The following is a 26,479-nucleotide window of genomic DNA, read 5'->3' on the forward strand; positions in this document are numbered from 1 at the left end:
ATAATGGGCCAGCTTAGATCACAATTGTACGTTAACGCCTCTCTTGAGAATCTTCTAATGCATCACCCCTCTTTCACTGCCCGACTGGAACATGCCTTTAACTCCCCAGCAAGTGAATTCACTGGGAGGGAAATCTTGTTCTGTCTCGGGACTTGGCTGCAAATGGCCCCAGAGAAATATCAGGAGTCCAGTGGCCATGGGGCCCTCTTGGGATCTCCAGTCCATCTGCAGTTTCCCTCGTCAGGAGGACATAAACGCCAGGTTGTGTCTGTGGTAGAGTCAGATTAATGGTACCTCGCTGATGAGCTCTCCGGCTTTCTTTGCACTCTCTATCTGTGGGGAACTCAGCGCCAGCCATCCTGTCCCCTTCATGCCCATCAGGTCTGATCTGTAGTGCAACTGCAGGAAGAAAATCATTGGCTTTTATCAGGAGAGGGTCGAAGACTGTGGGGCATTTGTAAAAATGCTTCATCGCAACATTTCAACATCTTCATTCAGGTGCGTTCTGCATGTCATCGAGTCAAACTGTTTGAGTTTGTGCACTCTGTCCAGAATCAAATAACGTGTCCAGTGTACGATACAGGAAGGTCCCACCCGTAAACTGGCTGGATTTGAAGCAGAAGGTACTGACCTGCGGGAACGATCCCTAAGAACGACCTGAGATATACACCCCAGCCCACACATCAGCCCCCATCATTTTGTTTCATTCTGGCAGTGAGGCGATTGGCCGCCTGCCTAAACAGAAACGTTTTTATACACTTTCAGTTGATCAAAGGGCTTTGAGCTCTGGATCAAACCTGCTGTGACTTGCAGCAAATCTCTGTACCAAAATGTGACTCAGTTTCTCTCTGTGATACCTGAAGGTCATGACAACCCCTCTGTTCTCATGAAAACACCTGAGAGTCCTGAGGGGTAAAAGCCACTCTATGTGTTAGATTTGTTTTTTTCTTGCGGTGGTGGGGGGGAGGGGAAGACGATTACAGCAGGACTCTCAAAACTGGAACAAACCTGGCTACACCTGGCGAATGGTGTGCAAGCCATTTTACTCTTTCTGTGCCTCGGTTTACCCCTTCTCCTGCTTCTACTCATGATTTGCTTATATTGCACAAATGGGCTTAAGGTTTATCCACCTTCTTCCTTTTAAGGACTCAGAAGATCAGGAGTACAGCATCAATTCTGGGGAGAAAATAGTAAGTGCGGTTTTAAGACAATGGGTCCGTAGTAGGTACTGAACATGTAACCTGCAGCCTTTAACACCTGTGTATATAAAAGGGAAACTTAAGGCATCAAATGAACTCAGTTTTGACATTTTCAAAACAAAACAAAAGACAGTGGGTCTGATTAGGAGTCTCCTAAAACGATAAATCTAATTACCATTCTTTGATTTGCCCACCATTACCTACGATGAGACAGTTGCTTTTCTTCCTCTCCGTATGGAAAGTAGGCATTTTTAAAGGTGGAAAGAGACTCTCCAAGGAAATCTGAAATTTGGATCTAAACGAAGTTGCTAGCCTTTCTCTAATTTAGATATAAGCTCTGCTGTAACGCAAAACACCCACTCCTGAAATCAGCCTTTTCGGCCTTTTTAGTTTTCTTTCATTTCAGGAATCACAGTGCCCCTCACAGCTGGCCTCAGAGAGGGTCCGTTTCTGATCTACTGTCTGCTGGTTAAGGCCCCTGTGCAAATTCCACTCTGCTTTCCAACTGGTGCAGGGAGACATCACTCAGGTCCCAGAGCACGTTTCAAAACCCCATGTCAGTGAGATTGCTTTTTATACCGCGATCTTTCAGTCTACACCGGCAAAGCTTTTGCCTTCCACTCTGATAAAGAACAGAGAAAATTGGATAAATTTCTAAGTTAGAGAGAATCATCCTACAGGGCCTCTTCACAGCCAGGCCTTGCTCCTTTCATAAGTGAGATGAAGCGGGGGAGCACGCTTTCAACTTGCCTTTTGTGGAGCTGAACAGTGCGAGCGCAGGTGAGTCAGAAGGCAAGATGCAGGTTCCCCAAAGATCTGACTGCGCCTTAGACTCTCTTATAAATGAATTGTCTATTGATATTTCTGCTCCCAGCCCAGCTTTGACTATTCACGCAGACCCTAAAAACAACACGCCTGCCCCAGACTTCATGATAAAACAGGGAGAGAGAGGAGGGGAGTCGAGGAGAATCGGCCCAAAGACGGTTTCAAAGAAGGATTCTAAGATAATAAGAGACCTTCTCAGGATGCCCAGCTGAATTTGGCTTCCCCACATGGCAGCCTCACTATTTGCCCTTGTATATATGAAGGCCTAGAAGCCACCTTCGGAGTCCCACGTGGGGTTTCCCGGCACCCCTATCCTGGAGCACAGTGTGGCAGACACACGAGCTGCAGCTTTCAGCCCCTGAGTTCTAACAGGAATGACATAAGCAGATGCACCCAGGAGGTGGCCAGGGGAAGGGGTATATTCGTCATCTTAATAAGAATCGCCATAACCACTACCTTGCATAGGGTGTGGTTTGCTTTAGACTCATTATCTCATTCAGCCCTTGCGCCATTCTCAAAGGACGAGCTCTTATTCCCATCTACAGAACAATGTCGGGGTTGAAATGTTCGTTCGGATTCTCAGAAGAGTTACCAGCTGCTGTCCTGGGGGGACGCTCCATGGGTGGTCCTTAAGACAACACTCGGGAGCCAGGGCGCCTGGGTTCCTAATCTAGCCACCAGGGGGAGCCAGAGAGCACCGAACCCAGAGTCGGGAGCCCAGAGCCCCACTTTGCCTCTTACTAGCCGTATGGTCTTGAGCAAATCATTTCCCTGCCGGCTTATGACCCTAAGCAAGTTACTGAAGATTACAGGTGCCTTAGTTACCGCAACTGTAAAAATGGGAGTAATGCCAGTACTTACCTAGATACTACATGACATGGTTCGCGCAAGATATTTAAACAAACGCCTGACCCAGGATAAGCATTCCATACTTTTTAGGTATTGTTATTGTTGTTTGTGATGGTGGGGAAACTGAAGCCAGGAGAGCTTAAGGAGTCTCCTAAGGCTGGGTAGCCATAAAGGGCGGGGCCAGGACTGTCCCTTTGACTGTCCCTGCTTGTTCTTTGCAGGATGCCCTGCAGTCCCTGCGTGAGATCGCGGAAGGGAGTGTGCACTGGCAGATTGGGAAAGACTAAGAGGTGACTGAACCAGCACCGATTCGTGGTGGAGCGTGGCCTGGGCGGAGCACACGTCTCAGATACATCCCTGAGGTTAGCGTGGCTTGAGCAATCACGGCCTTGAGGACCTTCTCCCCAGGGGTGAGCCCCGAGTCCCACAGCATTCTTTCTGGCCTGGGCGGAAGACGACAGGAGAAATGGCTGAAGGCTACTGAGGGCTACTGTCCCTACCCTAGATTCTGCTGAACTGAGTAAGCTCATATTAAGCCTCTGGCTCCTTTCCGCTATAACACAACCACATGGGATTGGACTTTCAGCGATGACTCTGAGAAGACTAAAGCCTCAGAACCATCTGTGGACACTGTGCGGGGCTACTGTTCCCAGCATCTTAGAGCCCAAGACCCCCCAGTTTAACAAACCTGAAGTTCTTAGAGTCCAAGACCCCCCAGTTTAACAAACCTGAAGTTCTTAGAGCCCAAGACCCCCCAGTTTAACAAACCTGAAGTTTCAAAACAATGCATGAAGCACAACACAGTCATTTTTCACTTAGGCAATGACTTCTCAGCACACATCATTCTAATGCATCTCCCGTTTGGTAAAATGTCAGTCTAAGATTGCCAACTAGCGTTTCTTGGGAAGGACCCTCTGTCTTAGTTTGTTCTTCCTCTTCGGCTTTTTTTTTTTTAGTGTTAGACTATCCTTTCTTTTCAGAAGTAACAGTGATATAAATGGTAGTCTGAGGTAGGATTTGGTTTTTGGTATTGTTCCTTACTTAGTTAAATAGTCTGACATTATGTTGATGCCAGCATTTTAAAAAACATTAATCTATGAATCTTGAAATCTGAGATCACCAATTAAATCAAACCTCTTTGCTTTTCCAGTGGAGACATGGAGGCCTAGAAAGCCAAGTGGCCGTGGAAGGACTGCCAGTGAGTGACGAAGCTGGGCTTCCAGCTTGGCCCCCGACCTCTCCCCGGTGGCCTCTGTAACTTCCTCAGGACCTGTCCTGTCCCAGGAGGTTTCTCTTCTCCCCAGGAATAGGCCACCGACAAGAGGGTCCCGGGCTGGGCACCAAGTCATGCTATGAGTTCTTCTTGGACCTCAGGGTGGCCTTCTAGCAAGCGGAAGGCTTTCTAAGTGGGTCCTGGGCTGTACTTCAGTGACCACGTGCCCTGAGCTGGGACCGATAAACTCACCCTGCTCTACACTCTGCTGGTTGGCGCCCAACACGATACTGCAGTTCCAGCAAATCTCGAGGCATAATTAGATGACCCTGACGTTCATTAAGTCACATCATCGGTGTCACAATCGATCATCCGTTAGGTGTTTACAACAGAACCAAACTAGAAGCAGCCGCTTCTCTGAAGGCCACCAGAGTCGGAAGGCTTGGTGGAGAGCATAGCCCGAAATGCTCACACCCACTGGTGTGTTCCTGCAGACAAGGCACCGTGCTCAGTGCATCATATAGACCAGCCCTCAACTGAGAACCGGGTTCTCAATCGGGTGCAGATTTGTCCCCCGGTGCATTTGGCAATATTTGGAGACATTTTTGATTGTCACGCTAAGGAGGTGCTGTGGGATGTAGAGGGTAGAGGCCAGGGACACTGCAGTGCACAGGACAGGCCCCCGCGACAAAGCATCCGGCCCCAGAGGTCAAAAGGGCCTGAGCTGGGAAACCCTGATATGGATGATAAGGACTGATGTGACCGCAGTCCCTTGAGTTCTGCTCTAACGTGAGAGCGCCTTCCGCCTAGGGGAGCCGCGGGGCTGGGGAGACGATGCACGGACGCCCGCGTGGTGCAGAGCCTGCCACGCGCACGCGCCCGGTGAGTGCTGACCGTGACCACATTTTCACCGCGGCCCCGGCCCGGCTGAGGGAGCCGAGGCTTGGAGGGGCCTGGGACTGACTCCAGAGCCTTCCACCACGGGGGCAGTGGCTGGCGCTACCCACCTACAGGCTTGATGACCTTGTGTGGGCCAGGACCTCCTCTCTCTGGGCCTCAGCGTCCACACCTGCCTCGTAGGAAGCGTGACTCCCCTGCACCGGGTGGCGGGAGGGTTGGGACTGTGGGCTCTGGAGCCAGTCCTGCCTCGGCCCCTCCCACGCGACCTCGCCTGTGAAATAGGAGCAGCAACGGCCCCCACCCCAAAGTGCGGTAGCGAGGGTGCCAGTACTGGCAAAGCAGCCAGTGAGTGTCAGCTCTGGGGGCAATTCTTCTCCTCGCCTCGCCACCACGCCTACTGCACACAGTGTAGCCCTGAGCCTCTGTCTCGGACCCCAACCCCATCCCCTGCGACACCCTCTTCACCCACCCACACACTTGCTTCACTCCAGCCTCAAATATGCTGAGGCTGTTGCTACTCAGGGGCTTTGTTCAAATGTCACTTTTGCAGTGAGAGCTACCCTGACCCCCATTTTAAGTCACACACACACACTCACACCCCCCTACCCAACTTCCCTGCTCTGTTGGTCTCCATCTGGCATACTACACGCCTCACTTATACTCTATCTCCCTCCCACAGAACGGAAGCTCCATGACCCCGGGAGTTTTTAGACTCTTTTGTTGACTGTTGTATTTTTAGACTCTTTTGTTGACTGCTGTATCCCCAGGGCCTTGAGGGATGCCTGCTACATAGTAGGTGCTCAACAAATATTTGTTGATTGATTGAATAATTCCAACCATTCCAACCTAGATGGCACAGACCAAGCAAATCATTTGGGGGATCCGAAAGGCTAAGGAAGAAGCAGAGATTTACACGCAGGCCTGGTGGGAGGAGGAAGGTCGGGGACTGATGTGTGATCCATGGACCCCCCCCCCCCACCCCTACCTCACTCTGCAGGGCGTGAGCTTTCTTGGCCCAGGCCATCTTCAGGTCCTCGGGCAGTGCCGTGAATTCGTGGCACCGTGTCCTGTAGTTGCGGTCGCTGGCCAGGGCCTGGGCCTTCCTGGCGTGGACCAGGGGCACCATGTCCATGGGCAGGTGGCACTGGGCTCTGTTGCCCGCCGCCTCCCTCCTGTACTGAAGCTCACTCTGCAGCCGGCCCATCCGCTGGCAGTGCTGGAGCCGGGGGTCGTCTCTCACACTCTGGGCCCCTATCAGCCTCCCTCGCTCCTTCACAAAGTCGTGCCTGTAGAGAAACTGGAAGGGGGGGGGGGACCAGGCAGTCAGGGGCTGGCATTTGGGACGCTTACATTCCATTTATGCGTTTTCCTTGCAGACTGTAAGAAAATCACCTGTTCTTACACTAGGAGGAGATGATTATAAGAAAAACTACAGTGAGGCTGGCCTGAGAGCACGGCTTCCTCCCTGGGGGAGGAACAGTGGAAACACTGCTCCCTTCCTCCCATCTAATTAAAACCAGATCCTTAGAACCAAAGTGAGGGGCCCACTCCCCTTACTTGTCCTGTGCCCAAAAGGAATTTATCAAAAAGGGTAAAAGAGAAACTTGTGCTTTATCCCCTTGCACTTGGTAAAAACATCAAACCCCAAAGACAGGATCCATTTATTTGAAGTCTACATTTTCTGCGATTTGTTTGTGGGAAACAGAAAGTCACCTTCATGTCCCAAAGCTATGGATGCTATCAACAGAGTGGCTGAAACACAGCTGAAAATGCTACCGCCGACGCGGGAAACGACAGAGAAGCAGAATCACAATCTCGACCGCGAGTTCTCTTTCTAATTCTGGGTGGAGCTAGAAAACGGACAGTTCACACATTACGGGGAGATAGTTGCCTAGACACTGCAATTAGAAATAAATCGTAATCTTCTTCCTGCTAGAGACTTTTGCCTGCATTTAGCTTCTGATTAACAGGGCCTTTCTTTCCCTCTCTCCGTCAAAGAATCTCATTCGTAACTAATATATTCTGCAGGTGACATCCTGTCTCACGTGGTGATAGATTTGCTTTAATTCAGGAAAATCAGCCGTAGACATTGTTTTACATGAAGTTAACAGAAATTAGGCCGGATGGAAGGTCATATCATTCAACTCACATCACTGGCTATATCTCCAGAGACCCGAGCCGCCTGGAAGGGGAGGGCGTCTATTGTCAGCTTGTAGCCTTGAACACGGAGATTCCGCCAAGACTCCTTGTATTTTGCCTACGGTAGGAACACATGTAGATCTTCTTTAAAAAAAAAAAAATTACATGACTCAAAGAACAAATGCTACCCCCTTTTATTTGTAGTGTGGTGTTCCAGAATCAATTCCTGACAAGCAAAAGCTTTCGATTTTGCAAAGAAAATCTCATTAGCACCCTCTCGGAAGTGGGCTCTGACACGCAGGTATCAACACATCTGTGTAAGGTATATTTCACATGAGTGTCTACAGGATACATTGTTTAAAGTTTCTGTGAAAGTCACCAGGGTCACTGTTAGGTTCCATCACAGACACAGACACATGTGGCCCTGGAGCACATCTCAACCTCAGCAACGGGAAAGGCTTACATCACTCAGGTTGGCTGCGTTTGTTTTCGCTCGGACAAACTCGGGCAGGCCCAGGGTCATTGTGTACTGGTGTCTCGCGTCCTCGCCTGCTGCTTTATAGAGGCGCTGGGCAGGGAAAAAAAAAAAAAAAAAAGGCGAGAAGGTAAGTGCTGTGCATTTCTGCAGGGCTGGAGTTCCCTCCTTTGCAACTGGGAAATACGTTTGTAAAAGGCCATTCGCTGTGTCATGGGTACACCTTCAGCCTGGAGAAGATGTTTTTTTTCAATAGAGATAGTCCTTCATGAGTCAAATTGAGTGCTGTGAAAGGAATGGGGAAAAAACTGCAAGTTGCTTGTGATGGGGCTCAGGACATGTTACCCCAAAATATGGTGCCTTGGCATAGTGCGTATTTTAAGCTGAAGGAACCTGGAAGCAGCAGGAGATGGAAGACCTCTCTCTGACCTTCTCCCCTCCTGTGGGAGCTGCCCTCCCTCTGACACAGGGAAGGAACAAGCTCATCTCTGACCTCGGAAGGACCGAGAGGCATTTGAGCAAACAGACCTCGCTAAGTGTCCCCCAGTTCCCTGCCCTTAGCTCACCGCCTTTTGCCCTACACATTTTCCCACGACTGTCCACTCTTCATCAAACCTAGAATAAAAACGCTCAGGTTTAACCGTCCCTCCCTCCTGGACTCATTTCCTTGTGAAGACTCCTGCACCACCTAAAGCCTATATTATATACATTTGTATGCTTTTCTCTTGTTAATCTATCTTTTGTTACAGAGCCCCAGCCGACAACCTAAGATGGGTAAAAGAAAACATATTTTCCCCCTTCCCTATACTTTGCTCAATAATAGGCCGAGGGAAGAAAAACACCTTTAAGAATACTATCGTGGTTCTTCCCATTGCAGACTTTTTTTTTTTGCTGAGGACACAGTGTAAAGACAATACTAAGATCTGGGAAATTTAGGAGAAGCTCTGCCGGTTGGAAGGGAGGTCCCCAAACCCCAGTCTGCATCCTTTACTAAAATCCCGGGATCCTCCCACGGGCAGACTCACACCACTGCTGCGCGGCACGGCCTCAGCCGTTGTGAAAACATCGTCTGTCATGATTAGAACTGGATCTGTGGCTGAGTCCTCCAGGGCCAGAGGCCACCGCAGGAGGCACTGTTACCCCTCAGCACCCCAATGACAAAGCAGGCAAGAAAGGCTCAGTGGGAATTTTAACTTGATCATGTCACGCTACACAGCCCTTTGGATTTTCTTATCCCAAGCTTGGAACTAATGTGTAAATACCCAAATCTCCACTGACTTTGAAAAGTCAGAGTCAGAAGGAGAATTTTAAAAACGAAATTTCATTCTCTGCCAAGCTCACTCGATATTTCAAACTTGTCAGAGGGCCACTAAGAAGAAGTAGAGCTGGAATGATGATTTTATGGAGTGAGATTCTTTCCCCTGGGACCCACCCCTCTGCTAGAATATTAAAATGATAATTGGGTAAGTGGTGAGTGAGAAGAGGAAGCAGAGAACTAAGAAGCTTGGCAAACATCACACTGTATCACTGTCCCCGGACAACCACAGATCTTTCCCATCATCGTCAGCAGAATGACAGTGGAGAAATGATTAGCCAAGATGTGCCCAGCTAAACAGACGAATGGCAGACCAGCACGTCTCCAACTTTAACGTGCACAGGAAACCCGTGAGGATCGTGTTAGATGACCGTGTGGATTCGGTGGGTCTGGGGTGGGGCCTGAGGTCTGGTATTTCTAACAAGCTCCCAGGGGATGCTGATGCCGTCGGTCCGTGACCACATTTGGGGGGCGAGACGACAGACTAAACCAGGTTTCTTCCTGGGCCTTTTTTCCTTCTGGAAACTGTTGAGGCTCCATCTAATGACATTCTTTTCTTTCCAATGCAAACACCCATCCTTCCCGCGACCCCCGCCAATCCCACAAATAGTCACACATATTTTTTTAGCCATCCAGCAGTTTTTAAAAAGCCCATCCCAAAGCCGTCCGAAGATTTTACCTCGTTTGTAATCTGGTTGCTGAGTTTTGCATGAGTGAGGCTGGGAGTGTCTGTCACGGCCGTGTACTTGAATGACTGGGGATGCTGACGATATTTACTCTGAGCTCACACACAAGAGGCAATAAGAAGACAAGGTAAGATGCAAAAGCAGCAGAAGAACGTGCTCATTAAGCACTGGCTATAAAACCTCGTTTTGCAAAGGCTGCTAGTCTGTGGCCCAGAATCCAGTCCGTCCCCTGCTCTTGTGACCTCAGAACCCAGTGGGATGAAGCAGCAGAGAGGAGAGGACGGATGGAATCAGATACTTATCAATGGGAAAGGGAGATCTAGTCCTTTGCTACGAATGTGAACACGACTATAGAAATTCACGTTTTGCTCCCAAATTTCCTTTGCTCGCTGGAAACCCTGGGCTCCTCAGCTTTGGGGCGGGGGGGTACCAGAAACAACCGTGCAGCTTAAAATAATCCACATGCCTGTATGCCACTCCAGGGGATGGGATTCAGTAAATCGTCAGTGGGCTCTGTACTTTGTTTAAGTTCCAAAGGGGATTCTGATGCACCATGAGGTTTAGAAACCACTCGCTTTAGAGATTTCATTGGAAAAGCAAAGCACAAAATTAAATCTCAGCTCCCACAGTGTGGCCAATTCCGCTTGCTCAGAGCTTCTAATCAATGCGTAAGTCATTCTGAGGCACCCAGGCTGGATGCTGATCGCCTTTTGCTTGCAGTGCCTTCCATTATGCCTATCTACCGTGAATGGAAATCCCAGAGCCCTCCCAGGGGTGGGCAAGATTCCTCAGGGAGTTCAAAGAGCTTAGAATTCCAGACTTCGGTAATTTACCAAGAAGTTATCACCAAGCTTATAGCCACCATTTCATATACAGCCGCCAGAGAAGCACAGGGCTTAGATTAGTGCTGACCCTCAAAAAAACCAAATGAGAGAGGTCTGAGCATTCCCATTTGACTGATTAAGAGGTTGAGGCTCAGAGAGGGCAGGTGACTGGCTTGAGGTCACACAGCAAATGAGTACTGGCCTGGAATTTCAGTCACTACATGTGTCTCCAAAGCCCGCCCTCTTTTCATTGTACCACAAGCCACTCTTCAAAGGGACCCTAGGAAGGTACATCTTAGGATCCAGCAAATAATTCTTATATGTTAATATAGGAACTGGCTCGAGATCTGCAAAGCTATCTTAAACGGCATCCAGTCTGAATGGAGAAGGGAGTAAGGAGAGAGGCTGGGTGAGCTGCCACTGCTAACAGTGTAGCATCTAACTGGCTTTAGTAAGAAACAAACAGATTGTTGTGTAACCTCTACCGTGGAATATACTTGACACCCCCAACCCGTCCTGGTCTCTGGTTACCTCACTGATGAGTTCAGATGCTCTCTTTCTCCCTTCAATGTCTAACGTGCCTGGAATGACACAGGCAACGCCTCGCATGAAGTTCAGGTCCGACCGGTACAAATTCTACAAGGAACAACACGAGGAATCAGAAAAGCCAAGCTCGCAGAATGAGGAAGGACCCACGACAGACAGCATCGTAATCAGAACTCAAGGCCAAGGCAGTCTCTCCAGATACATCACACTCAGCAAATACACACACGCTTCTTACTTAAATGCTCATTAGGGAGACAAAAATGTAGGTCAGAAGAAAATAATTCTGCTGTCACTTGTCTCCGTAGCTGTTAGAGGGATGCTTGGCGGATTTTTATTTTAATGTGGGCTATCAAAAAATAAACGCTGGAGTGGATTGTGGTTAGAAAGTCAGCTGTCTTGGGGCAAATGTGGAAATGGTTTAATGGGTCTTCAAAACAAAACCCAGCAGCAGAAGGCGGCATTAATTAATCATGGGTTAAGAAAGAACTAATAAATGAATCCAGAATAATCTGGCAAAGGCCCGAGTCTGTGTGGGTGGAGGCGGTGTGTGTACCTGAGGGGTCTGGGCTGACAGTTTAAAGGGGGCCCCAAGTTCACTCCCCTTCGGCCACCGAGGCGCCCCGGTGCGTGCCGCCTTCCAATTGCTATGGCAACGAGAGGCAGGGGAAGCCAGGGCTCTGCTCAAGTGACAAACGGGCCCTTGAGCTGAGCGTGGCTGCTCCCTCGTTCCTCCACCTGCTGTCGGGTTCCTGACAGTTTATGTCACTTAGTAAACGCTGTACACAGGCGGAAAATTCCAGTGGACAACAGTAACCCGGATCTGAGCACCGCTCAGCTCTCAGGCTCTGCCAAACCAGAAAGCGGGTTTTGGGGGGGCTGTTTTATTTTCCAGCAGAGGCCGGTTACTTGCAAATCTCCCGGCACGGAAACGTGGTGGCAAGCTGGCAGATGAGGCGGGTACCAAAAAGGATGCTGCTGCCTGTTGGGAAGACACATTCTGTATCTCCTTGGGAGTGAGGAAATCCTCCAACGCTTCCCAACGCTCCCGGGCCTGCCTGCTTCAGAAAACAGGTGGCATGAACTAGAAATGCCCTCATTGGGGTGGGGGTGGGGGGCGTGAAGGCCTCCAAGACCCCTTGGGAGGACTCAGGAAGGGTCTCTGGGACCCTTATTTCCCTGCCCTCTGCCCAACACTCCCCTCTGCCCGAAGTGGGTCAGTTCCAAAGGGGCTCTGAGCAACTCTCCCAGCAGACCTCAGGCCTCTTCCGAAGTTGGGTGGCCCGGGAACATATGATGCACCAAGAAGAACCCCCAGCTCAAGCTGGGGCCAGAGGCAACACCGTTGGCAAGTCTTGAACATGCAAAACCATAAGCCTTGAAAGCGTCTTCCTTGGACACCATCCAAGTCCCAGCACCCACTTTCTCATTTATAGTTTTATGATCTTGCACGAGCTATTTAACTTCTTTGAGATTCGCTATAGCTTCCCTGTAAAATGGGGATAAAGAGTACCGATCTAGGGTCATTTGGAGGATTAAATGAGATAATGCCTGAAAACACAATGCTCGGAATTCAGCAGAAGTACTCAACAAACTGCTGTCGTTGCTGTTAACAGATTCGTGCAATTGTGCTTATGAAGAGCTAGGCAGGAACAAGCAGGGTAGGTGCTTTAAAAGAAAACCCAGGTACGGGATTCCTCATCTCCGGAAGCCCCACTGAGCCACCAGCAGTTTGTGGGTCACTGCCTCACGGTCAGATTTAAGAGGAAAAGAGCCTGGAGAGAGAGGCCCGGTCCCCTTACCTCACTCTGCAACCTGTGAGCTTTCTTGGCACAGCTGAGCCTCAGGTCCTCGGCCAAGGAAGTATACTGGGGGAGTGGGTGTCTGTAGTCCTGGTCGCTGGCCAGGGTCTGAGCCTTCTTGGCATGCACCAGTGTTACCATGTCCAATGGCAGATGGAACTGTGCCTTTGAGTGTTCAAAGTCTTTCCTGTAATTCACCTAGATGGGCAGACAGATCAAGAGCAGCTATTTCAAAGCCGCCATTTGCATCGGGACCATGAGGGAGAGCAATGCGACGTGATTGTCCCAGGTGAGCCCAGGAGGCTTTCCTGGCAGGGCCAGGGCTCCTTTCTTGCAGCGACTGGCTTAACAAGCAGGGCTCGTCTCCAGGTCCTGCCACTCACCATCTCCAGCTCTTGGATGATCAAGGCCCATGGTTCCCCTACTTGGGGAAAATACGGAAGTTCAAGGGACAGATATAATGTCAGTGGTTCCCTTGCTCAAGTCCTTAGATCTTCCCATTTTCCAGAGGCAAGAAGACACATGGCTAAGCCGCCGCCTGCTCCACACGCTTTCTCCCCATCACCCTCTCAAGTTCAGACCGAGACACCAGGGGTTCTCCTCTCATGCTAGGTAACGGAGAGCTTCTTCAAACATCAGATGACATCCCAGTAAATCTGGGAGCCAGGAGCAGTGGGCAGATGCTTGAAAAGCCAGTTCTGAGGGGTGGGTATTCCCAAGAGCCCAACATGCATCCTGAGGGAGGAAGGGAGAGGCCCATTTCCAGACCTCAAGCTCTGCCCCAGTCCTCGGAGGAGCGTTTGAAGGTCCACAAAGCTCACTCTGGGCTTTCTGGGGAGTCAGATGCATAAGCGCCGCCTCTTCCTCCACCCTTCCCACTGCCCTCCAAGCTCCAGCCACTCGTCCCTAACCTCCGACCCCCACCTCCGCGCACCCTCCCCACCCCTAGCATACAGCCAGGGACAATTCATGTCCAATCCCGCCCCAGTACCGAAAGCGGAGAGAAGTGTTAGAAACAGGGAAACTGAGGCAGAGAACAAAAGAGACGAGGACGTGTGAAACTGTGGAAAGAGCACGCGATGGCGAGCTAGCTGCACGTTCTAGTCTGGCCCTTGCAAGCTGACCTTGGGCAAGGGATTGAGACACTCAGAGTCTAGGTTTCCTTATCAGTAACCAGGATGAACAAGTGATGCTCCTAGAAATAAGTTGATGATTAAATGAGACACTGCATGTAAAATGTTTAGTCCTCTGCTACATGTTGGACACATATTCGATTTCATCACAGCCATTAGCCAACTCACGTATGGGCAAGGAGATACTGTATACACACACGTGCCAGCATCCAGGGGATCGAATCAAGGGGTGCAAACTCAGATGCCACCAGAGACCAGACAGGTAGCATAAATGAGTGAAGGAGGAAGGCGGGGGGAGGAGGGGTTGGCTGCATGACTAGGAGAGTACAGATCCCTTCTAAATGGGGCTCTCAGTAATCAACTTCAACAGTAGCCTTGAGGAATCCAGGTCTGGCTTCTGCACAGAAGTCTAAAACTTTTATGTAAAGTTTTCCGTTTTGCAAGGTTTGCAATTAATTCGCTCTGCAGACCCAACAGAATACCTCTGCAGTCCAAATCCAGCCCACAGGCCCCCATGTGTGGTCACTGGTCAAAATCCTAGAATGTCCAGCCTGGAAGGGAGCTAAGGGGTCAAGCAGTCCTATCTCTCACTTGACTGAGGAAGAAGCTGAAACCCAGAGGGGCCAAGGGACCTGACCACGCCACCTAGCTAGCTAGGACAGAGCCAATACCCTCAACCGGAAGGACACAGGATACCTGTCGGCTGTGCGTCATTAGGCGGGGGGCCCCCAGCTCCACTGCGTTCTCTCCCACTTACTTGGCTCTGCAGAGAGCTCGCGTACACTGAATGCGCAAGGCTGATATCATCTTCCAAGCTCCGGGAGCTGAGCATCTGCCCTTTCATTTTCTCAAATGCCTCTTTGTATTTGCACTAAAGGGAAAGAGAGCGGGAGAGAGTAACAGCTCGAGGACAAGGGACACGGAATGGAAGAGGTGGGTATTGGGTGAAAATGTTTTGTTCTTTTGACAGTAACTGGGTGAGTTAAAAGAAAAGGCGCGGGAGTCGTCAAAAGGCCTATTCTTTCATATGCAAGCCTCCCAATGACTAAAGGGCTGGGATATGAAATGGCAGGACATGAGAGCGCTTGGGCCGCCCACACTGGAGGAAGGTGGGTACATTGTTAACAGTCTCTTCACGTGGACTTGCTTTAGGAAAGCGCTTGGTGGAGGGTGCATTTCATCTGCCGGGGGTCCATATTTACAGTCCAGCATCAGCTTTGTACCCTGGCTGGGGGATTTTTGCTGTTGCTGTAAGGCATGTTCCTTCTCACAGTCAGTTGCGAGAGCAGGGGATGTTATCCACAGGCAGAAGGCAGGGGTTAGGGGCAAAGGGAATAAAAACTGGTGAGTATTAAACACTGTCCTAGGAGTGGGGGTGGAGGCTTACATCACTTGTGATTTCACCAGAGGCCTTTGCCGCCTGGAACGGAATGGCATCCAGCCTCAGTTTATAGCCACCGTCTCGAAGTTTGCTCCAGGATTCCTTGTAACGCGTCTGTCGAGAAGATGTGCACCAATAAAGACCCTCCCGTGACCTGGTGGTTTCCTGAACTCCCGTTATCAAAACGAGAATCTGGTTTCTTGTGGAGTTGTTTTCCCCCAGTGAGAGATCACTGTGGCTTAGCAAAAACCAACAAAGTGTTGGATCCTGCCTTATGTCCACCCCTGGAGGGGAGAGCCATGGGGGTGGGTTTAAAAAGCAAGAGCTTTGGAGTCAGAACCAGATCGCTCTGAGCAGCAGTTGATGGGAAGAAGGAGGCGTGAGGCTGCGTGGGCACAGCTCTTGATGGAGAATAAAGATGAACGACTGTCTCTACTGAAGAAGAGGAAAGCGGGTGCTGATAGGGAGGATGGAAGGGAAGAGTTAAGTCTCCCAAGTCTCTCTTTAGCTGGATGTCTATATTCCGATGCTCCCATATTCCAGCCCCTCAGTACAAATGTCCTTTGCACTCAGGAAGTTTTCCTAGTCTCATCCTTATCAATGAGCTTGAATCTTCTGCAGGACCAGCTACATAATTTGCAGGGCCCAGTGCAAAGGAAAACACAGGGCCCCTTATTCAGAAATCTCAACAAATCTCAACATGGTGACAGCAGAGCATTAAACCAAGTACGGAAGAACAGGACGCTTCTGAGCATGGGATGCAGTACAACTGTGCAGGTCCCTGAACCTCCAGTAATTAAAACCAGCCGCCCCCCCCACCCCACCGCCATCAGCCTCACCTCACTGATATTCATGGCATTCAGCTTGGCCAGCAGGACTTCCGGGAGATCCGCTGTCTGTGTGTAATGATGCTTTATGTTTTCTCCTTGTTCCCTGTATAACCTCTGTGGATGGAGAGAGGTTTTGCATTAAACCCAGAAGCCTCCCCCATACAGCCGTCAGCCAAGTTACACTCCAGGAGACAAGGGCACTGCAGCTGCCACCTCAGCACAGAGACAAGATCTTGGGCGCCCTGCCTCTCCCTGGCTCGTACGGCTAAGCGCGGTGACATGTACTTCATTCCCTCCGGAGTTCTAGTTCCCAGCCCAGAACATGACAGGCTGAAACTTCCCTCTCAGTTAATACTCCACTTGTAGCACACTGCTGAGATGGGTGTCAAATGAGAAAATGATGGCTGGTTAACATCTAGTAATTTCGTTATTAACTATAAGCTAGGAAAGGACATCAAAATTCAGCAGGCACAAGAGAAAATGGCTGTTCCACAGGCGAGATTTTCTCTGGACCTTCTACCCTCCTCCCCTCCTGCCACCTCAAGGAATCTTGTGCTAATAAACGTTTCCTGGGTGGGTCTGGGGCGCTATTCATCTAGAACTCTTATCTGGGCTTATGATAATTCTAGTACTTAGCAATGACACATGGAGTTGGCATCTGCCACCAGAGAAAGTTTCTAAACCAGGCTTTTCCATCCCAAATCTTATTAGATGTGTCCAAGTTTCTACGTATCACAGCAGTGCCCCCTAGAGTTGGTTAGGATAAGGAAAAAAGCAGCTATTTTCTTTTTTTTTTTTTTCCATACAAAAGTTCTTGTTTGACCATCTGTGTTTCTCAGAATTAAATTTGCTTCTGAAGGGGTGATGGTCAAGAAATTATACATTTCTAAACCCGTAAGTTTGTAAATCATCCCATAACATATTCTGACAGGCACTCAAGCCATCTCAGAATGCCTGTCGAATAAGGCCCAACAGGAATAATCTGTTCAATTGGGAAGCAAGGGAGACATTTTGAAAGCCCTCCCCACCAAGTTTTGTCAATTTCCCTCATGGCAAGTTAAATGGTCTGAAGATATTTAAAAGGCACGTCCACCCTGCGCAATGACCTGGGGGCCCCTCTCAGTAAAATCAGCCGACCAGGGTTAATCCATGTCTTAACATGAATTTTTAGAGGACCTCATCATTCCGTCTAGTTTACAAGGAACCCTGCGCTGAGAGGGCAAAAGGCCAGATCTTGGCTTCATTTTATAAAGGGAGTATGGGAAATGGCTCGAAAGTTAGTCTAATGTACATAAATCAGACCCAAATCCTTTTCAAAGTCTTTGGGAGAATTCAGAAAGCAAGAATTCCTGCCGTGTGTCCCAAGAAGCCCTAGGCATTCTAATTCCTAGGTGTTATAATTACCAAGAATTTCGCCCAGAAGTCCCATGTCTGAAAACAATGCTTCAAAACAAAAGGAGAGGAGAAAAGACCTCGACCACAGACAAATCCTGGAGACATGCAAATGGGGAGGAGTGAAAGCATGGGGCAGCGGGGTGGTGGAGCCCTCCTTGGTATCCTAAGAGCAGCGGTAACACCCATCTACATCCTGATGAGGAGGCCCCGCCACTAAGGTGAGCCCTCAACAAAGGATAAGAAGCTCCTTCATCCTTAGAACAACAGAAGGAGCAAGCCAAGAACCCCTGGGCTTCAATCGCAGGGTTGAAAGAGGAGCTCACTCTTAGAGTCATAATGTATATACATTATCGCTTACATCCACTGCTTGGGTGTAACTAATTCTGGCCTGGACCATCTCCGGAGTGTCTTTAATACTGGTAAACTTCAAAGCATCTGGATGCTGACGGTACTTCTTCTGTTGAGCAGAAAAAGATCAAAGCTGTGAATTTTGTGCTGTTCTTTCATGCCATTTGAAAGAGAAAATCATAGGTTGTCTGAGATTAGAGTGAATTTGTGAACATAATTATTATTCGGCTTCCTCCATCTTTATATCCTAGGTGCCTTCAGGTTAATATTTGTTTCAATTTAAGAATAACCTCGTGTCAATTAACATTAAAGGATTTCTACCTGGTGCAAAGAAAACATCTCAAAATTAGGTTATACCAGTAAAATACTAGAGGATACACACTTAGTAAAGGATTTTTTATATAGCCTTCAAATACTGTCTTGCAGTTGTTTACATATTTTAGTTCGGGTCTCCCAAGCAAGAAAGAACACTCACAGTTACATTTATCAGTTGAAGCTTTCTATTTTCCTTCCACAAAAGAATTGGGCAGAGACTACCAGAGTCAAAACCCTTGCATTTAAGTCAGTGACTGTACATTATCTAATCACTTTAGAAACCGGTTCAGTTAACATACACAATAATTCTATAAGGGTTATAAGAAAAAGGGTGCTATTATTGAAAGGAGTCATCATACAGTTTGAAAGAGACTGAGTAAAACAAAAAAAAATTACAAGAAATACAAATGCTAACAAAGTCCTAGATACCCAATTTTGAAGTATTCTGAAAATTATGCTTCAATACATTCCTTTTTTTTTTTTTTAAATTACAGTTCCAGTAGACTGAAAACAGTGGCTATCTTAATGGGATTATGAAGTATATCTTTTCTCCAATCAATTATTTTAGGAACACTTCCTTATTTATTGGGTTGGATATTTGTATACTGGGTTGTCTTAAGAAGACAGTTCAATATCCAGCTGAATTTGACCCATCAACTGTTTTTGTAAATAAAGATTTATTAGAACACAGTCGTGCCCGTTCATTTACGTATTGTCTATGGCTGCATCATGCTACAATGGTAGAGGTGAGCAGTTACAACAGAAGCAGTGTGGCCCACAAAATGAAAAATATTTACCATCAGGTCCTTTACAAAAAAAGGTTTGCTAACTCCTGCTTTAAATGACAGGTGTGTGTGCATTTGTGGCTCTTTCACGGTGCCTGGCATTCTGTCAGAAAATTTAGAGGCCAATCCAATTTGACACTAAACTGGAAATGTGCCAAACTGGAATGAGATGGTTGGGAAAAGTTGCTGGAAGATGTCTTGCCTTCCTGAAGTTTGAGGACTAAGTATAAAGCACGGAAGATAAGCAAATCTGTTGAATAAGTTTGCAAAATGTGGTAGAAGATTAAGACCACCATGGGACAAATGGTTCCAAAAAGATCCCTTGGATGCCAGACTTTGATGCATGAAGGAATCATCTCGAAGTCTAAGTGATGTGTATAATGGGAAGCGGTACCATTAGCATCTAGTGCGTAGAGGCCAGGGATGCTGCCAAACATCCCACAAGGCCCAGGACAGCCCCACCGCACAGAATTATCAAAACGTCCACAGGGCCAAGGTTGAGAAACCCTGATCTAATCTTTAAAAGATCTGCTCAGGGATACTGCCCTAAAATGCGAGGAAAGGGCTCCTTTCATAAGCCTTCAGGTCCAGCGAGGGTGGCTGCAAGTAGACGGGAGTGAGATTCAAATAGAAATGAGACCCTCCAACAAAAAAGAACCAGAACCGTGTCACGTGTTCGACACCACATGAATATTCAAAAACTGTTTACACTGCCTGCTGCAGAAAGAAAGAGGGAGAAAATGTGCGTGAAGTCACAAAAGGGCTTTCGAGGTGCAATAAATGTATCTTTTTATCATCTGTCCCGTGTTGCTTCATTAAAAAGGTAAGTTGGTGGGTAGCAATTGAGCTCTGTTTGATTGTCATTATTATTCATAATATCATTTGTCACCCACTTTGCTTTGGCCAGGGCTCTCTGGGCCCCTACTGGGGTGTGTTTGGTGTGTAGTTTCCCTCTAATTACCAGCCTTAGTCTGGGTTTTGAGGCCTTTCATGTAGCTTTGCCTTCTTCTTTGCCTTTTGAGTGGAAATTATTTTAATTTTATACAGAAATGCCGCACGCCTAATGCAGCCAGGCCTGCTGCACGCTGTCAGGGAATCTCACCTCGCTAATGAGTTCTCCTGCCTTCTTCGCCTGCTCCACATTTAATGACCCGGTGGCGACCCAGCCCGTGCCTTTCATCCACTTCACATCTGCCCTGTATTGGTTCTGACAAAGGAGAAAGGAAAGAGAAAAAAAAGGCAGGCCATTGTTGGTGTGCGGACATTTAAAGGGCTGTTAACAGCTCCCCAATGTCGCCTTGGTGCCAGCTGAGTCAAATTAGATGCCACTTTTGCCCTATCTATTTCTGCACAGTCACAGGTAGGGCTCCAAAATGTAAATTAATTTCCCGCTTAATTGGAGCCGCCCTGCTGACAGCGGCTTTGGCCCCGCCCGACACTATTGGGGGTGGGGCCGCAGGAGCCAAATGAGCCGCATCCCTCATTACAGGCCACGCAGACCTCCGGAAGAAGCCCGTCCTCGTTGTCTGCTTTGCCTGGTCTCTTGTTTAAAATGACATGCAGGGGAGAAGAAAATGAGAATTCACAACAGAACCCAGGTGGGGAGCTATTTGAGGGAATATCACAAGACATTCGAGGCTTCCCACGGTGCCAGTTCCTTCTTAGGAAGCTCGGTGCGGGGCGGGGGGTATTTCTCATTTTTTCCCTTGCCATTGAAGGAGTACTTTTAATGGAAAGCCATTTAAGTGGACACGTCTCTAAAACTAGCATATCACCTCTCGATCCGGAAAGAGCTCTACCTGGAAGGGTGTGTCTGCGCTGCCTCCACCCCACGCCCATGTGTGACAGTCTGGTTGCAACTGACCTGCCTGTTCGGTTCACCCACTTTCTCTTGCAAGAGTCAACCGAAGATGAAAGAATATAACGAGAAAGGGGAGAGGGTTGTTGACGACTAGCAAGGCGCCCTTTCTAAAAATGGGACTACCAACGTTAGAATGAGTACCAGGGATGCTCTCCCAGAGCAGGCCACAGTTAAGGTCACAAATACATGCCTCCCACCCCACTGTCGCCACCACCCTGCAAGAAGAAGAAATACGGAAAACATATGTAGATCAGAATTCCAAGAAGAAAGGAGTAACTGTATGATTTTTGGGGGTAGTATAGAATCTAAAATGGGCATAGTTTGAGTAAAAGTTAAAGCACTAGGAAGCTAAAATGTTTCCACTTAGGGATCCAGAAACAGGTACCTCAGAGAATAAACGACATCCTGAAGGGTTTGGGGAAACCCTGGCACCAACACCAGCACACACACACATAAACCCACACACAGAGCTTACATCACTCTGTAAACCGTAAGCCTTCTTGGCCCATTCCACTTTCATGTCTGTGGGCAAAGCTGTAAAGTGATGGGATGCCGTCTTGTAGCCTATGTCTGTGGCTAAGTGCTGAGCCTTGCGGGCATGCACGAGGTGGATCGTGTCCAGGGGGACGTGGCACTGGGATTTGGTGTCCTCGAATCCCTTCTTGTACTCCAGTTCACTCTGCAGCTTGGACATTTGCAGTGAGTGGCTCATTTGCGAATCCCCCTGGGCACCCTTAGCCCCAATGAGTTTCCCTCTGGACTTTTCATAGTTCTCCTTGTACTTCACCTAAATGAGAGGAAGAGAGCAGGGGTACATTAGCACCTCCTAAAGGAATTAAGTATCAAGCCATGCAAGAAAGTTAAAGCAAAGCCATACAACAGAATCCTATCAGAATTAGTGTCATAAAAAGCTTGCCTCCTTAGAACAACTGATGTATTTCCTTTGATCAAACAGTGAAAAAAAATATTACTACTCATTATTTCCTTTTACACCTGGACTGCCAGAAAGCTCAGAGCTAAACTGAAAATTCAGCTATAGAACAGTCTTCTCAATTTCCTGGTGAAATTCTATCTTGTCTCTATGTATTTCTGGGTTTATTTTTAAGTGGCCTGTTGCCTTCATGAAAGCCGCTTTATAATCTTTTTTGGTAACAGTGAGACTATTATAAATAGAAAGTCATCACAAAATGAAAAAGACACAGAATATCTAAAATACAACTGCTGTTTCAGAAAGAAGCTCAAATTAAAGACAACTGAGGTACATATAAATATTTAGGAGTTATGGGGAGCAAAAGGGAGCACATTGGCCTGAAAAAGCACTAGGCCAAAGGTAATGAGGATCCGAAAAAAGAATAAATATAGGAGTGCTTTGAAAACTGTAACAGAATACTGGTGTGTGGCATCATTTCAACCTCATCATTACCGTGGCCATCAGGAGGCTTGGGCTCTACCCTCAAGTCTGCCAGCAAGAACAACGGTATTAATATCTGCCACAACTTATTGAACACTTACGATGAGCCAGGCGTGGTATAAATCTGTGTCCCTCAAAGTGCATCTGAAGACAAGTGCCGGTTTGTAAAATGGTACCAGTCGATAAGAGGCTTGTGTCATAACGGAAATCAACCACATTGCCAAGCCACTGTTTAGTTCAGCTGATACCTATATACATTTACGGATATATTTTCTGTATATATATGTACTATATATATATATATATATATATATATATATATACACAATAGATACAGAATGTATATATATATATATATATACACATGTATATATATTGGGGGTTTTTTTGGAAGCAAGACTTTCTCGATGAAGGTAGCAGAGTTTGACTTACATTCTGTCCTAGGCTCCTCATCTCACATCAGACTCACAACAGACAGCACTGGACTACAGAACACTTAATATACCTCAATTCATTTCATTTCCTCGTAACCATTTTGCAATTACCAATTTACCCATGAGTTAACTGAGATTTTGAAAGGTTAAACAACCTGCCCCAAATCACAAACTGGTAGGTGATGGAGCTGGGATTTTATCCCAAGTCTATCCGACACCAGAGCCTGTACTCTTAACCATCAGCAGGCCTCTGCGACCTTAGAAGGTCATGGAATGTCTCTGGGCATCAGCTGATCTGTAAAATGAGTGATTTGGATTACCACTCACACTACTACTGCTCATAATAACAGTTACGACTCACCAAAAACCAGTGTGCAGCAGGCAGTGTACCAGACACTTCAACGATTATCTCACTGCAAGGTGGTCATATTTATCTACATCTTACCCACTAGAACCCTGAGGCTCAGAGAGACTAAAAACCTGCCAGGACACTTTCAGACTCTCCCAGATGTAAATGTCAGGATTCGTGGTGTCGAGTACAAGCTGGGGACTGGCTTACCTCGCTGGCCAGGTCCCTCTTGGCTTTGGCTGCCAGGAAGGCCAAGGAGTCAAGACGCAGCTCAAACCCTTTCGCCTTCTGCTTTTCCCAGTTGCTCTTATACAGTTTCTAAGGGGATTTAGGAGAAAAGAGATCATCCTCATGTGAGAGGGCTTCGCTTAGACTCTTCAATGACCTCTCCAAGAGGCAAACACCTATTACATCCTTCTGTAGAAACCCTGAGAGCCAGAGAAACCTGTAACTGGAATACAACCAGGCCTTCTTGTTCCTGCCTTAAGGCCTCTTGCCACACGGGGCTTTGGCCAAAAGAGGCAGAAATTGAACTCCAGAAGACTTGGAAAATACTAGGCGTCTTCATGGAAGTCTTAATGACTTGTCACGGGTGGAATAACATTGCACAACACACAGCAGCATGTCTGAAAATTCTCTTCTCCATCTCTGTCCACACACCCCACCAGCCCAGCAGCTGCTCCAGCTGCACCCCTTTTCCTTTCCGAGCCCAGCCTCTAGTCCATGTGGGTCTTTTCTTTGTTCCTCCCATTTTTTGTCCTGCCCCCCACCTCCAGATTTCAAGTTCTTTCTTCTGGAAGGCTCCCTCCATTTCTGTGTGTGAATCAATTTAGCTTCTGTTGCTCCTTCTAATTCTCCCCTCTACCCATTCCTCGGATCAGGACCCTAAAGACCTGGGAGCCAAGCAGAAGAGCCAAGAAAGGCCCCTCCTTAGAAGACAGAGAAGGAAAGCTGGAACTGTGCAAGCTTTCGTGTCTAAGGAACAACTGCCCTGTGAACGCTCCTCTGAGTGTTTTGCATATATCAGCTCGCTGAAGCCTCAAGGCGACCTAATGTCGAGGAGACTAGGAGTGCCCTCATGTCCCATTTGGGGACAACCAAGAGCGAAGAAACTGGTTAAGCTTGCACACCTAGTAAGTGTTAGAAACAAGGATCAAACCCAGGCAGTTTGAAGCTAATGTCTGAGCTCTTATTTACTCCCCTCTTAACGCTGTTTTAACTCCAGTCCCGGAATAACCACTTCCTCCTACCCCATCCTAGAGTCAGTGGTTCAAATCTCCCACCAGCTCATTCCTACCAAAGGCTGGTCTTCCCTCCCCCTAAGATACTGGTCACGAGCTGTTTACAATGACCAGACGTACACAGCCTCAGCTGACACAGACACACCGACATGGCCGGTGGGTTCTGTGGACCAGGCGCCTACACGCAGGGAAGCAGAGCCCTGGGCTGCTCACTCCCTCTGGCTGTACCTCACTGAGATTGGCGGCGTTGGCTTGGGCCTGTAGGAAGAGAGGCTCGTCTTTGCTGATGCTGTACTGATGGACAGACTGCTCGTGCCCTGCTTTGTAGACCACCTGTAGGGAGAGAGCACCGGGTCAGAAGCAGGAGGCAAGGGAGGAGGTGGCTGGCCGCTCAGCTCCCTGTGTCTTACGTGGAAAGTCCACTACCAGACCAACCAGACCTGATGCTGCTGGCAGCGTGCAGGAAGCGAGGCTTAACGCAGAAGAGGTGATGCAGGAAGGAGCAGCAGCGGTGAGGGGCTGGGAGGAGAATGTAGCCGGGGCGTCAACCTGAGACCCCCTCTAAGGTTTTCGTTTTCACACCTTTCCCTTGAGGAGGCATCGACTTCCCCAAGCTGTTCCCGTCCACAGTGTCCATGGCCACAAAAAGTAACCCACCTGAGGGCTCAGATGAGCACAGACTCCCCAGGTGGGAAAAATAAGAAGCATCCCCTGTCACCTGCACCCCATAATCAAACCTAATGTTTCCACAGGTACTGACACCTGGAAAGTGAACAGTAACCAAAAAGGCAACATGAGTGAACATCTCCTCTGTGGAAACCATATCACTCCTGCTCTTTCTCTCTTCCACCCTCTCCCACTCCCCAGCTTGAGTTTCCATGCAGTGGCTTTCTGCTGACTCTGAATTATGCTGATTGCATGCTTTCTGGCAGGTGTACCTGGACCTCTAGGAAGGAAAGGTAGGAACGTCCTGGCCAGATGGTAGCAGCTACACCTGTTCGGCTGTTGACCACTAACATGTAAATAACATGTGGTGTTTCGTTGTCCCACCTTCCACATTTGAGCTCAAGTGGGCATGAAATGCACACATCCCACAAGCAAACGTTATCCTCCTCTCTCCTGGCTCCAGAATTATGGAGTCTTTGATAAGACAGAAAAGAAGGAGAAAGAAAGAAGGAACTAGGAAAGACTGAAAGCTGAAAAGGAATAATGTCAGTTGACATCTGCCCTTAACAACCAGAGGAGAAGTGTAGTGGGGTGGGGCAGGGAGGCCTGGAAGCCCATAGAGAGCTGGGTCCAGCCTATTTAAAGGAAAGGCTCTTCGGTCCCTGGATCGTGCGTGGGCAGCACCCGCTGTTGTCCCCAGAGGTTCCCAGGCCCATGACACAGCAGCCCGGTGGAGAAAGGGCAGCCTGGGACTCACCCCGCTCTGCAGCTCCTGGCTCCTCTTGGCGTGCTCCATCTGGGAACTGTCGGCCACACTGGTAAACTTCAGCTCGTCCACCCTCTGCCTGTAGTTTTTCTGTTTCCAAAGAAAAGGGACCCCATGGCATTAGGATCGGGCTGTCCCCACCATCACACACATGCATACACACGCATACCTTCTGTGACCCAAGCATTTCCCCAGGGGGGATGCTCCAGCTGGTCCTATAGCTTAAAGAGGACCATGCAGACCTGAGACTTCCAGCCCTGGTGAGCTGGTTTTAGTTGCTACTACTGAATGGGGACTCGAATTTTCCCTTCTGTGAACCCTGTATGTTACCATGAGCCCTGGGATGGATTCGTTTTATAAACCTAGATCTGACATAGGAGAGCGAGGTGGAGGGAACTTGGACTTTGCAACCATGAATCCCAAAGTCCAAATCTCCCGTCTACCTATTCGGCTTCACGGCCTTGGGCACATCGCTGGATCACCTGAGCCACTCGGGCTTGGACTGTACAGTGTGGAAAACACTAGAAGCTGCTTCACTGAGGGTGGTGCAGAGGCTTCAATGCCACACTTCCCACGAGTCGAGTCCCTGGGCAGAGTAAGTGTTCACTACGCTCGCCATCACTGTTATTCACGGTGCCGTCAGGATGACCCAGGAAGTATCAGCTCTAACGAAGGGCAACACCAAGAGTCACATTCAACAGGTGGGTGGCAAGGTGGGATTTGCCCTTCCAGCTCTCCGTGTGCCAGATCACTGGGCTTGTCTTCATCATGTTGCCATCTCACAGCCACAATGC

At 48.4% G+C, this 26,479-nt stretch overlaps 1 protein-coding gene across 2 annotated transcripts in view; it reads right to left on the reverse strand.

Moving 5' to 3' along the window:
- Positions 1-26,479, reverse strand: part of NRAP (nebulin related anchoring protein) — a 75,026-nt gene that overhangs the window by 9,296 nt on the left and 39,251 nt on the right. For both annotated transcript variants that reach the window (XM_029244902.1, XM_029244901.1), the window contains exons 21-36: positions 25,677-25,775; positions 24,482-24,586; positions 23,223-23,330; positions 21,294-21,605; positions 20,060-20,164; positions 17,868-17,966; positions 16,124-16,228; positions 15,291-15,398; positions 14,661-14,774; positions 12,771-12,968; positions 10,957-11,061; positions 9,595-9,693; positions 7,589-7,693; positions 7,136-7,243; positions 5,972-6,283; positions 295-399 (exon numbers count right to left, since the gene is read on the reverse strand). In XM_029244902.1, coding sequence (XP_029100735.1) covers positions 295-399; positions 5,972-6,283; positions 7,136-7,243; positions 7,589-7,693; positions 9,595-9,693; positions 10,957-11,061; positions 12,771-12,968; positions 14,661-14,774; positions 15,291-15,398; positions 16,124-16,228; positions 17,868-17,966; positions 20,060-20,164; positions 21,294-21,605; positions 23,223-23,330; positions 24,482-24,586; positions 25,677-25,775 — 2,187 coding nt within the window. The remainder of the gene's footprint in view (positions 1-294; positions 400-5,971; positions 6,284-7,135; positions 7,244-7,588; positions 7,694-9,594; positions 9,694-10,956; positions 11,062-12,770; positions 12,969-14,660; positions 14,775-15,290; positions 15,399-16,123; positions 16,229-17,867; positions 17,967-20,059; positions 20,165-21,293; positions 21,606-23,222; positions 23,331-24,481; positions 24,587-25,676; positions 25,776-26,479) is intronic.

The sequence above is a fragment of the Monodon monoceros genome, unplaced genomic scaffold (genome assembly GCF_005190385.1).
Source record: "Monodon monoceros isolate NGI ecotype Baffin Bay Population unplaced genomic scaffold, NGI_Narwhal_1 Super_Scaffold_4, whole genome shotgun sequence".
In the NCBI taxonomy this organism is placed as follows: domain Eukaryota; kingdom Metazoa; phylum Chordata; class Mammalia; order Artiodactyla; family Monodontidae; genus Monodon; species Monodon monoceros.